At 36.7% G+C, this 13,661-nt stretch overlaps 2 protein-coding genes across 2 annotated transcripts in view; one reads left to right on the top strand and one right to left on the bottom strand.

The window, feature by feature from the left end:
* Positions 1–5,605, bottom strand: part of LOC121385173 (tetratricopeptide repeat protein 21B-like) — a 58,226-nt gene extending 52,621 nt beyond the window's left edge. Inside the window, exons 1-3 of the mRNA XM_041515730.1 lie at positions 5,480–5,605; positions 3,913–4,042; positions 1,312–1,422 (exon numbers count right to left, since the gene is read on the bottom strand). Coding sequence (XP_041371664.1) covers positions 1,312–1,422; positions 3,913–4,042; positions 5,480–5,506 — 268 coding nt within the window. The 5' untranslated portion in view covers positions 5,507–5,605. The remainder of the gene's footprint in view (positions 1–1,311; positions 1,423–3,912; positions 4,043–5,479) is intronic.
* A 61-nt stretch (positions 5,606–5,666) lies between these two features.
* The window catches only part of LOC121385043, a 142,567-nt gene continuing 134,572 nt past the window's right edge, over positions 5,667–13,661 (top strand). The window contains exon 1 of the mRNA XM_041515578.1: positions 5,667–6,011. Coding sequence (XP_041371512.1) covers positions 6,006–6,011 — 6 coding nt within the window. The 5' untranslated portion in view covers positions 5,667–6,005. The remainder of the gene's footprint in view (positions 6,012–13,661) is intronic.

Genomic DNA, 13,661 nt, shown 5'->3' with positions numbered 1-13,661 from the left:
TGGCAAACACAAATTGCATGTGCATGTGCCCTGTGAATGGCAGTGGGTATGTTCACATTATTACATATCTGGTTACCTTCAAAAATGTTTATAAGGTTGTGGTATGTGCCATCCTGCCTATGGGAAAGTACATATAAATAGTTGGAAATTTTAAGTGTGTTAGTTGAGCCCAATTAGAACCGACCACTTTGGCTGGAACCTTGCTAATATTTGTGGTGTTCACTCTCATCAGTCCATATGAACCCCAGGGGTATATATGTTTTGTGATCTTATCTGATCAGTGAGTTATTTTATTTCTGTCGTTTTAAAGTTGTCACCTCCACACATGCCATCACAAGGACCAAAGATTGTTTCATTTGGTATATCCATAGGATCAGTATACACAATTTTCGATTGAACCAGTTATGGATCACTGGTCGGTGCAAGTAGTTTACACCTATCCATTCAGCCTTGCGGAGCACTCATTCAGGGTTTGGAATCAGTATCTGGATTAAAAATCCCATGCCTCGACTGGGATCCGAACCCAGTACCTACCAGCCTGTAGACCGATGGCCCAACCACGACGCCGGTTTGCTGAAATCTAACCCACAGTGTTACTTTGTTTATGAGCAAGTCATTGTCAATAAGAGGTTTATGTTTTTATTTCTTGTTATCTCCCTTTGCTGAAATCTTACCCACAGTGTTACTTGGTTTATGAGCAAACATTAAAACCAGTTGATAAGATGTTTACTTTTTTCTTTCTTGTTATCTCCCTTTGCTGAAATCTTACCCAGTGTTACTTTGTTTATGAGCAAACATTAAGGTTTACATGTCTTTCTTGTTATCTCCCTTTGTTGAAATCTTACCCAGTGTTACTTCGTTTATGAGCAAACATTAAAACCACTGTCAATAAGATGTTTACATTTTTTTTCTTGTTATCTCCCTTTGCTGAAATGTTACCCACAGCGTTACTTCGTTTAAGAGCAAACATTAAAACCACTGTCGATAAGATGTTTACATTTTTTTTCTTGTTATCTCCCTTTGCTGAAATCTTACCCACAGCGTTACTTCGTTTAAGAGCAAACATTAAAACCACTGTCGATAAGATGTTTACATTTTTTTTCTTGTTATCTCCCTTTGCTGAAATCTTACCCACAGTGTTACTTCGTTTATGAGCAAACATTAAAGCCAGTCAATAAGAGGTTTACATTTTGATTTCTTGTTAAATCTCCTTTAGCTGAAGAAATCTTACCCACAATGTTACTTTGTTTATGAGCAAACATTAAGGTTTACATTTGTATTTCTTGTTATCTCCCTTTGTTGAAATCTTACCCACAGTGTCACTTCGTTTATGAGCAAACATTAACGCCATTGTGGAGCAGAGGTTCACATCTCTCTTGTCTTTCAACACATCAAGTTCTCGCATTGCTTCACCTGGGTGGTCTATAAAGAAAAAACATAAAATATACTATTCAGTAATCATTCAATTACAGTACCGTATTTGACCGGAAATAAGCCCATGTCTTTGAATAAGTCCCCCTCCGTTTTGATAGCATTTAAGAAATTAGGCCCTCATTCGTAAATAAGCCCACCCCCAGCTTTGTCACCTTATAAATAACACGAAATTGCAAGTTTGCTCAAAGTTCATTTAAAAAGTCATACCTCCTGCAGATAATTAAACTCAAATGTAACACAATATTTTACCACCAGTGAGATTTAGCAGTCTAACAATAACAGTGTGTAACATTGTTTTCAATTTCATGCCTGCAGTATTTCTTTGAAGTATCCAAGCCCAAGTATGAACTAAAAACCAATGTCTATTTTTACCACCACACTGGGTCTGCAGTTAATGCTAATTAAGGAAGTACCATATTCTGATTCGCTAAGAACAATGACCTTAGATTGACAATTTTTTGTAGTGTAAGCCTGTGTCAGAAACGTGTGTATACGCTATTGAATTTGTTGTTAATTGCTGTTGTTTTAAGTCTTCTCAGCATTAAATTTTGGATGTAAATAAACAGCACTGGTAAGTAATTGTAACATAGAAGGTGTGTTTCTGATAATTAGATACTAGTAAAAAACCCACAATTTAATTAATAAACAATTATTATTTATTAATAACAAATGGAACACTAATTAATAGATATGCTACTGAACGTTTTTTGTTTTCTTCCTAGTTCATTTAATTATTATTATTTATTTTAATTATTATCTTCTTTTTTTTCTCAACAAAACTGGCCCCTTGTCTGGGAATAAGCCCACCTCATGCTAAACTCACAATGAGTTGTCTTGGCCCCCTGGGCTTATTTCCGGTCAAATACGGTAATCCTAAATGTTCAACTTCTTTTTGTATTTTAAGTATTATTACAGTACACCGACAATGGGAAACCAAAATTAAAACAACCATGCAATCACAAAGTTACTTTTGTTGTTAGCAGCAGTATTCTAAATATCATTTGTTTCTTCTGATAAGTAAAAATTTACGCAAGTTTCAGAGATTGCTAATCAATTTTCAACTAACTAGAAATATCACTAATCAAGATTTCGAAGACAAAAAAAAATCCCTAATTATCCCTATTCTAATTTTAACTGAATAATGTTAATGTTTGGTTTTTTAAAATACAAATGACCCAGTTTTCAACAAGAATTTAATCTTTACAAATGTCATCAGCTGATGATGTCATTAAAAGGACATACCCTAGTTTTTAAACACTACCGGTAAGTTTTAGTATATTTTTAAAGGGTATTTCACCCTTTCAAAGTTACAGACTCATGTTTCACGCAACTGTAACTTTATCCAAATGTGTTACAGGTTTGTAGATTAACTAAACTTAGTGTTAATTTTCACAGGTTGAAACTAGGGACTGCTTCTTTAAAGGGACATTCCTGAGTTTGCTGCATTGTAAGATGTTTCCGACTAATAAAATATTTCTATGATTAAACTTACATATTAAATAATATTTTCTTGTTTAGAATATCAGTGTTTGTATATTCAATGTGTTTCTGGTCATCTTAATATTTGTAAGAAGCCCAAACTGGATTTTGTCTTCAAATAATTTGGTACGTACGAAAAAATCTTTTTTTTAGGAAATAAAATTAAATATAACCCAGTACAAATACTAGAACGATCAAAAACATGTTTAATATACAACCACTATTATTTTATGCAGAAAAATATATTTGATATGTACTTACAGTCGTCAAAAAGTCTCTGTTAATAGATAACATCCTAAAAATTGCAGCAAACTCAGGAATGTCCCTTTAAGGAATCCAATAACAATAGCTGGATGGCAGAACCATCAATGAGATTTCATCAACTCTTGTGTAAAGTTTAATTACAGAATATATTCATTTTTGACTTTAAACCGGCCTCGGTGGCGTCGTGGTAGGCCATCGGTCTACAGGCTGGTAGGTACTGGGTTCGGATCCCAGTCGAGGCATGGGATATTTAATCCAGATACCGACTCCAAACCCTGAGTGAGTGCTCCGTAAACCACTTGCACCGACCAGTGATCCATAACTGGTTCAACAAAGGCCATGGTTTGTGCTATCCTGCCTGTGGGAAGCGCAAATAAAAGATCCCTTGCTGCTAATCGGAAAGAGTAGCCCATGTAGTGGCGACAGCTGGTTTCCTCTAAAATTCTGTGTGGTCCTTAACCATATGTCTGACGCCATATAATGTGTTGAGTGCGTCGTTAAATAAAACATTTCTTTCTTTCTTTCTGACTTTAAATTGGTTGTCATTATTATAAAATTCTATATATTTTGAGTTGAGACTATAACTATCTTTCTCCACCATTACTCATTCAACTTATTATTAATATTATGATTTTAAGATTACTGTGTACTTGGGGAATATACACAAAACCTGTTTCATTTTACTAACAACAATAGTTGCAGTGTGGCAGCTGCAGTAAAAAGAACAAAACAAACCTTGCAGTATTTTAGCATATGCTGCAAAAAATTTAAGGACTGGGTCATTTCCATATTTCTGTAATCCTTCTGTGGCGGCACTTTCCATATGAGCATAATATTTCTCACGGCAGTAGTAATTAATCTTGGCCTGAAAATAAAAAACCCCAAACAAAAACATATGCATTCACGTTCATCCAGCAAACATTTGTTGCCATGTGTATGTATTAAAGTTGGTTAAATGCCATTACATGCATCTAAATATGTTGAGAATAGTCATTCAGGTTACCAGGAGATTACTTAGAAAGAGGGGCGGGAAGTAGCCCAGTGGTAAAGCATTTGCTTGATGCGCGGTCGGTATAGGATTGATCCCCGTTGGTGGACCCATTGGGCTATTTCTTGTTCCAGTCAGTGCTCCACAATTGGTGTAACAAAGGCCTTGGTATGTACTCTCCTGACAGTTTGTGGGATAGTGCATATAAAAGATCCGTTGCTGCTAATTGAAAAGAGTAGCCCATGAAGTGGCAACAGCAGGTTTCCTCTCTCAATATCTGTGTGGTCTATAACCATGTTTAATGCCATATAAACATAAATAAAATGTGTTGAGTGTGTCATTAAATAAAAACATTTCAATGGCGTAGGAAGGGGGGGGGGGGCAGCAGCAATGTTTTTTATATATTCATACATGTATTTATATATATATATGTGTGTGTTTTTGCCCCCCCCCCCCCCCCCACTTTTTGGCATCTTCCTATGCCCATGCTGATTTTCTTCCTTACCTAGTAAGGTTGTTTGGAAAGTAAAGAACGATACTTCTTTCTCCACAAAATTTCTTTTTTAAAAATTACACCACCTAAATTTGGATCATTTGTGCATTATTTGAACATAAAATACATTATATATTTTTAAAATCAGTAGGCCTACAAGAAGAGTGATGCAAATGAATAAAAATGTTAACTGTCTGTGAAGGGTTTCATGGTACCGGTATTAAACAATCGGAATTGTAAACTTGATAAATGTTTTGATAGCCCGTAATTACCAAGCCCCGTAATTTATGGTAACCTGTACATGAGTTACCATACTGTTTATTTTTATTTCTGTTTCAGTAGTAATTTCTACATGTGGAAGTTGCATGTAAACTTTGGAAAAGAATATTATTTAACAGCACCCCAGCACATTTTAAATGATTAATTATTAGGTCTATTTTCTGTCTCACATTATTAATTATTTTGACACTTAGTAAATTTAAATTGAGAGAGAGAGAGAGAGAGAGAGAGAGAGAGAGAGAGAGAGAGAGAGAGAGAGAGAGAGAGAGAGAGAGAGAGAGAGAGAGAGAGAGAGAGGGGAGGGAGGGGAGAGACAGAGGGGAGGGGGGAGACATACAGAGATCAGAGAGCGAGAGGGGGGAGAGGGAGAGGGAGGGGAGAGAGAGAGAGAGAGAGAGAGAGAGAGAGAGAGAGAGAGAGAGAGAGAGAGAGAGAGACTCGGTGACAGTCGGTCAAAAGAACTGTCTTTAGCTACAAATTACAATCAATCAAACTAAAAGCAAAACCGTGTATAGTCATTATTTCTAAAGACCGACACTCACAAGGGTGACTGGATCCGACTCAGCCATCGTGGGTATGATGTTAATTTAATGACATAAACTATAAATTTCAGTAAACTTCTATTTATCTGCAGCAGGTATTTTCACTATTTGAAGATTGCGCACGCGTAAATGCACTAGCACTTCCGGTGGCGTACGACAGAGCTAAGAGCAAGCATGTCTTCCTTGTTATATTTTATCATCTGTTAGTAACTAAATTATAAAAAAAATTCAACTCATTACAATGTTACATTTAAATCGCCAAATAAAAATGCTGATTCTTTATTTGCGAGCATGAAGTTTCATACAACATTCAATTTCTCTGCATAATAACCTTAATATTTGCATATGACCTAATACCATGACAACGGTGATCACAATACAAAAGGTCACGTCCGGTTGCATGTCGCTATGTACAAACATGTTCAGTGACTGTCAAAGCTACTGCATAATAGGGTGGATAAATTGTATTCCTAGGAAATGACAGAAACTCGCTATTTTGAAAACAGTGGACCACTGAGTCTGGAACATGACTGTAAGTTTTTGTTTACTTATTTTTTAGTGAACCAAAGGCTTACATAATGTTGATAAAATGTTAATTAAATTCTTGAAAAAGTTACTTTAAAAACTTTTTACTTTTTCATCATTCACTCAAATTGTCAAATCACTGTCAACATCTTTGCTGTTAGCCAGTATGGTATTAATACCAGCTCTTTATTATTTTAATACATTTATTATATTATGATGGCTGTAGCATATATTTTATTTAATAATTTAAATTAAAATTATTATAATATAAATGTTTTATTATTTATTTATTTTTTAAACATTTACTTAACAATGATTAATTAATTAATTAATTAATTATTATTATCTTATTAATATTATTATTATTATTATTATTATTATTATTATTTTATGCATTATAAAGAAAAGGCAAAGCTTCCTTTGAAGTCCTTTGGTTTATTTTTAAATTTTCATTTAATCAGGCTTCTTCTTGAAATCAATAACTAATCTTAATACATAAGAATATATTATATAATTATATTAAAACATTTTTTAAGTAGCAATAGCCCCAACAGAAGATTCTTTGCTAAATGTTTCTTCCATACTGCCCCACCCACCTTCTAGGATAAAAGTACATGTTGTATATTCACATATTGTTTCACCCACCCCAGTGGCATAACGAGGAGGGGCACAGGGTCCATGCCCCCCTCACCCCCAATCAAACTTTTAATAAATTTTTTTACTGTATTAAATTTTTATAAAATCATATATACATAGTGTGGGTTGGTCCCCCCCCCCCCCCCCCCCCCCCCCCCCCCCCCCCCCTTGAATATAAAATCCTGGCTATGCCAGTACCACTTCCAACCCCCACCACAACAAAAATAAATTGTTTTATTATTTTCTCAATACCATTTAATATTTAATTTAACAAATATAATGAGGTCATTAACATGGTTGATGGATTTTTTTATTGTTGCATTTTGTTTGTCAAAGTTTTCATAGTTTGCTATATCACTAACAATATTTTGTTTTTAGCTTAAGTTATCTCTTCCTTTCCTTGTTCAAGATTAAAAGTGAATTGATATAACATGTATTAACTTGTTCTCTCTAAACAAATGATGATTGTCAGTAATAGTAATAGTATTAGGAAGCGTGCTGGAGGTGCACCCCACCACTCACATACACACACACACACACACACACACACACACGTGCGCACGTACACATGCATGCACACACACACACATGTTTTTAAAAAATAAAAATGTTTTAAAAATGGATACAGTGCATTTATTGGTTGTTAATAGACATGCAATAGTGTGGTAAGCTTGAGTTGCAGACAGGGAACATTTTGTTTTCAAAACTGTGATTAGAGATATATTTCTAGTGAATTGAAAATTGATTATCAACTACTGTTTAATGTTTTAAAATTGTGTAGCAATCTCTGAAACTTGTGTAGCTAATGGTAACACAATCCTGAACAAAATGTTCTCTGGTAGTGTAGTAGTAGTAGTAGTAGTAGCAGCAGCAGTAAATATATTACAGTGAAACCTCTCAAAACTGAACCCTCTGTAAACTGGAATTCCCTCAAAACTGTCCCTTTTTAAAACCCTGGACAGAACTTAACCTCTGTAAACCGGACCCCTCTTTAAACTGGACATTTGTCTTGGCCCCAAGAGTGTCCAGTTTAGAAGGGTTTCACTGTATTAACTATATACATTGTAAGTTTTTTGCTTAACAATAGGTGATTAGATTATTATGAAACATGTACGTCTTATCATACTGCCGTATTTATTGAAGGAAATCAAGTTTACAGATGATGGAAAAGTGAAATGAAATATATTTCAGAATATTTAAATGCACATGTAGTTGCATTGCCTGACATTGGCAAAAGCAACTCTAGTTAATGAATGAATGAATGAATGAATGAATGAATGAATGAATGAATGAATGAATGAATGAATGTTTAACAACACCACAGCCCAAAAATAGAGATGGGCTATTAGGTGTCATCAATTTGATTATTTCCATTAAAAATAAAAGTTGTGTAATTATGTTTATTATCCATATGGTTCAATATAACTGAATTAATAATCATACGAAGCACATGTGTAATAATGAGTGTAATGATGTAATTTTGGGAAGCGACGTCATAATAAGGTTGCTTCTCTAGTCCTAGCTTAGACTGTGCATTTGAAATATGACGTCATTTCGTCGTCTCCTAGTTGTAGCTGAAACATTTTGATTTGGGTCTTGTTATTCATAAAGAAAACAACAATAATAATATGGATAATAGAGAAATTATTATACTCATGTGTGAGTTGTTACTGATTTTACGAAACTCATATCAGGATTCATGTATTACCCTCGCTATCACTCGGGCAATACAAAAATGCTGACACTCGTTTCGTAAAATCAGTACGACACACAAGCTCGTATAATAATCTCTATATAACGGTTAAAGAGCTGTGGGAAACGTAGACTAGAAAACAATACAAATATCAACGTAGGTATCTTTTAAAATTTTGTACAACACAAAAACCTCCAGTTAATGTTTTCATGTTCTCATTCCAACTGAAGAAACGTCCATTATGACTTTTTGAACTCAGATGGCAAACAAATGAATGTATTTGAAGTGATCCTTGTCTAAAGAATATAATAACAGGGCTTAGGACCTACTGGGGCATGTTTATATAATATATTAAAAAAAAGATGTTTGTTTTGTTTAACGACACCACTAGAGCACATTGATTTATTAATCATCGGCTGTTGGATGTCAAACATTTGGTAATTTAGACATATAGTCTCGGAGAGGAAACCATCTACATTTTTTCATTAGGTCAGGTCAGAGTGTTTAATGTGCCCTTTCGACCAAGCTGTTGTAGCGCATGCCTGTCCTGGGCGTGGGTGCCAGTCTTGTCCGGCTCCTCCATCCAGGACAGGATTTGTTTTCTTCATTAGTAGCAAGGGATCTTTTATATGCACCATCCCACAGACAGGGTAGCACATACCACGGTCTGATATAGTAGTTGTGGTGCAGTACTGGCTGGAATGAGAAATAGCCCAATGGGCCCATCGATGGGGATTGATAACTCAAAGTTCTCTAGTGGTGTTGTTAAACAAAACAAACTTTTAACACATGCCATTGCACACTCTTCAGAGTCTGGAGGTGCGTCTGTTTCATTGGCCTTCCACTTCTGACACCAATAATTTAGAAAAAAAACCCTTGAACTTTAAACGTATTTGTCATTTGTGTATTTGTACATGTCAGTTGGCCAATATCTGAAACAGTTATTACTGCTCTATCGAGTGGACCATTATCGTGGTATTGATTTCCAGTAAAACTGCTCACAGTTCTGTCGTTGAACTAAAGATTAGGCGAGCGTCGGAGATAAAAATCCAGAGAACAAAGTGGTTGGTAATTCAGTGCAATACAGTGATCCTGATATGAACTGAAGCAAATCTTAGCTTATCAGCAACAGTTGACTAGACGCTAGTACCAGCATATAGACCTGTCATTTACCATGAGAATTTGATCCTATAAGGATATTTTAGATTTTGTTTTCATTATATACAATGTTATGTACTTATGAGCACAGATGTACTTCCACCAGCACCAGCACCATCACAACTACAACCATCACCATCATCACAACTAATCTACAGTTTGTCCCATCCCCCTACAAAACTGGGTTTTTTTGGTAAATAATTTCTGTTTGGTATGACATAAGAAGAAAAGTAAAAGTGTTTTGGAAATAACACAAATTTACTATTTTTGTGTGCCATTTAGAAAACAATTGGCTCAATACACTTATCCTGATATGAACTGAAGCAAATCGTAGCTTATCAGCAACAGTTGAATAGATGCTAGTATCAGCAGTGACCTGTCATATTTATCATGAGAATTTGATCCTATAAGGATATTTTATTTTTAAAAATTGTTATATACATGTACTTATGAGCATAGATGTACTCCCACGAGCACCATCAACACCACCATCACCATTACACCTACAACAACCACCATACAACCACCATACAACCACCATACAACCACTACTCTAGTAACATGGTCATAAGGGCTTCCATGTTTGTAAGGGAAGGGGGCAGGTTGAATTTTGTCTGAATTAAATAAAAATGCTCTAATTTGGATAACAACATTTATTCATATTGGACTGAAGCACCGGCCTCGGTGGCGTCGTGGTTAGGCCATCGGTCTACAGGCTGGTAGGTACTGGGTTCGGATCCCAGTCGAGGCATGGGATTTTTAATTCATATACCGACTCCAAACCCTGAGTGAGTGCTCCGCAAGGCTCAATGGGTAGGTGTAAACCACTTGCACCGACCAGTGATCCATAACTGGTTCAACAAAGGCCATGGTTTGTGCTATCCTGCCTGTGGGAAGCGCAAATAAAAGATCCCTTGCTGCCTGTTGTAAAAGAGTAGCCTATGTGGCGACAGCGGGTTTCCTCTCCAAATCTGTGTGGTCCTTAACCATATGTCTGACGCCATATAACCGTAAATAAAATGTGTTGAGTGCGTCGTTAAATAAAACATTTCTTTCTTTCTTTCTTTCTTTCTTGGACTGAAGCAAATTGTAGCTTATCAGCAGCAGTTGACTAGAGGTTTGTATTAGTGTAAACCTGTCATTTACCATGAGAATTTGATCCTATAAGAATATTTTAGACTTTGTTTATACATGTATATGTGTACTTATGAGCATAGATATACACCCACCACCATCACAACCACAGTCACTACAAAGTTCTACAGCTATCACCATCACAAATATGACCACCATCTCCACAGCCACTACTCTAATAACAGTCGTACTTCCAGTTTTGTAGGAGTAATATAATGTATCCATATTAACTCAGCTGAGTTTTGTTTTACTTTAAAGTTATGAAACACAAACTTCTACATTGTGAGGTACAGTGAAGCCTTTCTAAATCAGACACCCACATTCCAAGGAAAAATCCGGTTTTAAGGGATATTCGGTTTTAAGGGATATCCAGTTTTAAGGGATATCTTGTTTTAAGGGATATCAAGTTTTAAGGGATATCCAGTTTTAAGATATATCTGTTTTTAATGGATATCCGGTTTTAATGGATATCCGGTTTTAAGGGGTATCTGGTTTGGAGAGATTCTGTTTTGTACTGATATTTTAAAAATGGACCATAAAATATGTCTGGTATTGAGGGAATTCCAGTTTACCGAGGGTCTGGTTTTCAAGGATTCCACGTTTATATCCAATTGAGGTTCAAGCACGCTGTCCTGGGCATCCACCTCAGCTATCTGGGCTGTCTCACCAGGACAGTGGGTTAGTTAATGGTTCATTGTTAGTGAGAGAGAAGTCAGTGTAGCGTCCTTATACCACCATCTTCCTTCCATCCCCATAGATTGTTTTAAACTCACCCCTATAGCTGGGTGACAGTACCTGGGTATGAACCCAGTATCCACCAGCTTTAGAGATTTACAGTTGATGACTTATACACTAGGAAGGAAGGAATTTTAATTTTATTTTATGATGTACTCAACACATTGTAGCTACATGTATGTCTTCGGACATGGTTAAGGACCACACAGATATTGAGAGAGAAAACCCACTGTTGCCACTTCATGGGCTACTCTTTTCGATTAGCATCAAGGGATCTTTTATATGCACCAACACACAGACAGGACAATATATACCATGGTCTTTGTTACACCAGTGGTGATGCGTTGGCTTGAATGAGAAATAACTAGTCCAATGGGCCTACCGATGGCGGTGGCGGCGGGGGCGGGGGAATTTTATCATGCTCATATACCATGAAGGTTTCAAGCATGATTGTCCCGGGTCCCGGGTCCCGTCTCTGGATAGCCAGGGGCCCGATCCGGGACAGAGCCCCACACCCCCACGGACGGGGATTGATCCTAGACCGACTGTGCATCAATCGAGTGCTTTACTACTGGTCTACGTCCGACCCTCCTATACACTAGGACAGACATGACGGACGGACAAGTTTTATTTAATGACGCGCTCACACATTTTATTTATGGTTATATGGCATCAGACTTATAGTTAAGGACCAAACAGATATTGAGAGAGGAAACCTGCTGTCGCCACTTCATGGGCTACTCTTTTCAGTTAGCAGCAAGGGATCTTTTATATGCACCATCCCAGACAGGGTAGTACATACCACGGCCTTTGCTACACCAGTCGTGGTGCATTGGTTGGAACGAGAAATAGCTCAAGGGCCCACTGACAGGGATCGATCCCAGACCGACCGTGCATCAATCGAGCGCTTTACTACTGGTTTACATCCGACCCTCCCATACACTAGGCTGCCCAATAAGCAAGGCTGGTTATAAATACCACATAAATGTATCCTCAGGTGTGTCAGTGTTTACTAGCCACCTTGAATACAACTGTTTTATAACCTTGAATATAAAGACGCGAGTGCTATAATTGCATGTGCTTTTTTCTTTGTCCCCTACCATCCTAGCTATATAAAGGCCTTCTGTATTTAATATTTGATCAGGCAGTAAATTAGTCATGGATATATTCCATACCAAACAACACTGCCAAACAGCGTGAACAAATAGCTCTACTTTAACTAATATACTGGACTGGCCTCAGTGGTATCGTGGTTAAGTCATTGGACATAAGGCTGGTGTAAGTACAGGGTTCGCAGCCCGGTACCAGCTCCCACCCAGAGCGAGTTTGAATGACTCAGTGGGTAGGTGTAAGAACACTACATCCTCTTCTCTCTCACTATCCACTACAACTAACAACTAACCCACCATCCTGAGGTGTGTGCCCAGGACAGCGTGCTTGAATCTTAATTGGATATTAGCACAAAAATAAGTAGAAATGAAATTAATAATATACTGGGAGGTTAAAAATTGAGGCACTACACCATAGGATCAGCTACTGGCTTTAAAGTAGCTACCAGTTTAAAGTTTGTTTTATTTAACGGCACCACTAGAGCACATTGATTAATTAATCATTAATTTTTGGATGTCAGACAAAAATACGAGACATTCAGTTGCTTCCATGAAAAAAAAATGCTTCAGTTTAGGTCTCACTACACAGTTCACTTCCGGGTGAGAGTTCATTCATCACACTCCACTATAGTTCCTAATTGTGACACATGTTATGATTCACATATTCACTTCTAGGAAATGGTGAAGAATTAAAACAATATGTATGTTTAATAGTAAGCCTTCTGGCTGTATTTTGCCCATGTTAATTTGTAATATTGTGCATTGACCTTTTGGGACATGGGTGTATAGCGCATGAGACAGCCGGAGTTAATCGGTTAATGAACCACCTGTTCGGACCGGTACTACAGCCAGATGCAGTCATATAGCAAAAAACTGAGATGGAAATGTTCTCAATTTTGGAGTGAAAATAAATGCTTATATAATGTATGCTCGCAATGGTGTATGTTGTTAGTGCCAACGAAAACCAGTTCGATTGGCAATCTTCATTTGAAGTTGGGCAATTTAACATGGATTACAATGGCAGATGACATCTGTGTAGTGAGACCTTACAATGGACATATTACCACAGTATGGAGTTGTTAGAATGGCAGGTGTTATTGTCTAGTGGATGCCACAAATGTTTCATCTTTTTACCTGTGTCTATGGACTTGAGTTAAAAATAACATTTGTCGGTATCAAATAGACATTAACA

Source organism: Gigantopelta aegis, chromosome 11 (genome assembly GCF_016097555.1).
Source record: "Gigantopelta aegis isolate Gae_Host chromosome 11, Gae_host_genome, whole genome shotgun sequence".
Taxonomy (NCBI): domain Eukaryota; kingdom Metazoa; phylum Mollusca; class Gastropoda; order Neomphalida; family Peltospiridae; genus Gigantopelta; species Gigantopelta aegis.
This window is presented reverse-complemented; position numbering and strand designations above follow the sequence as displayed.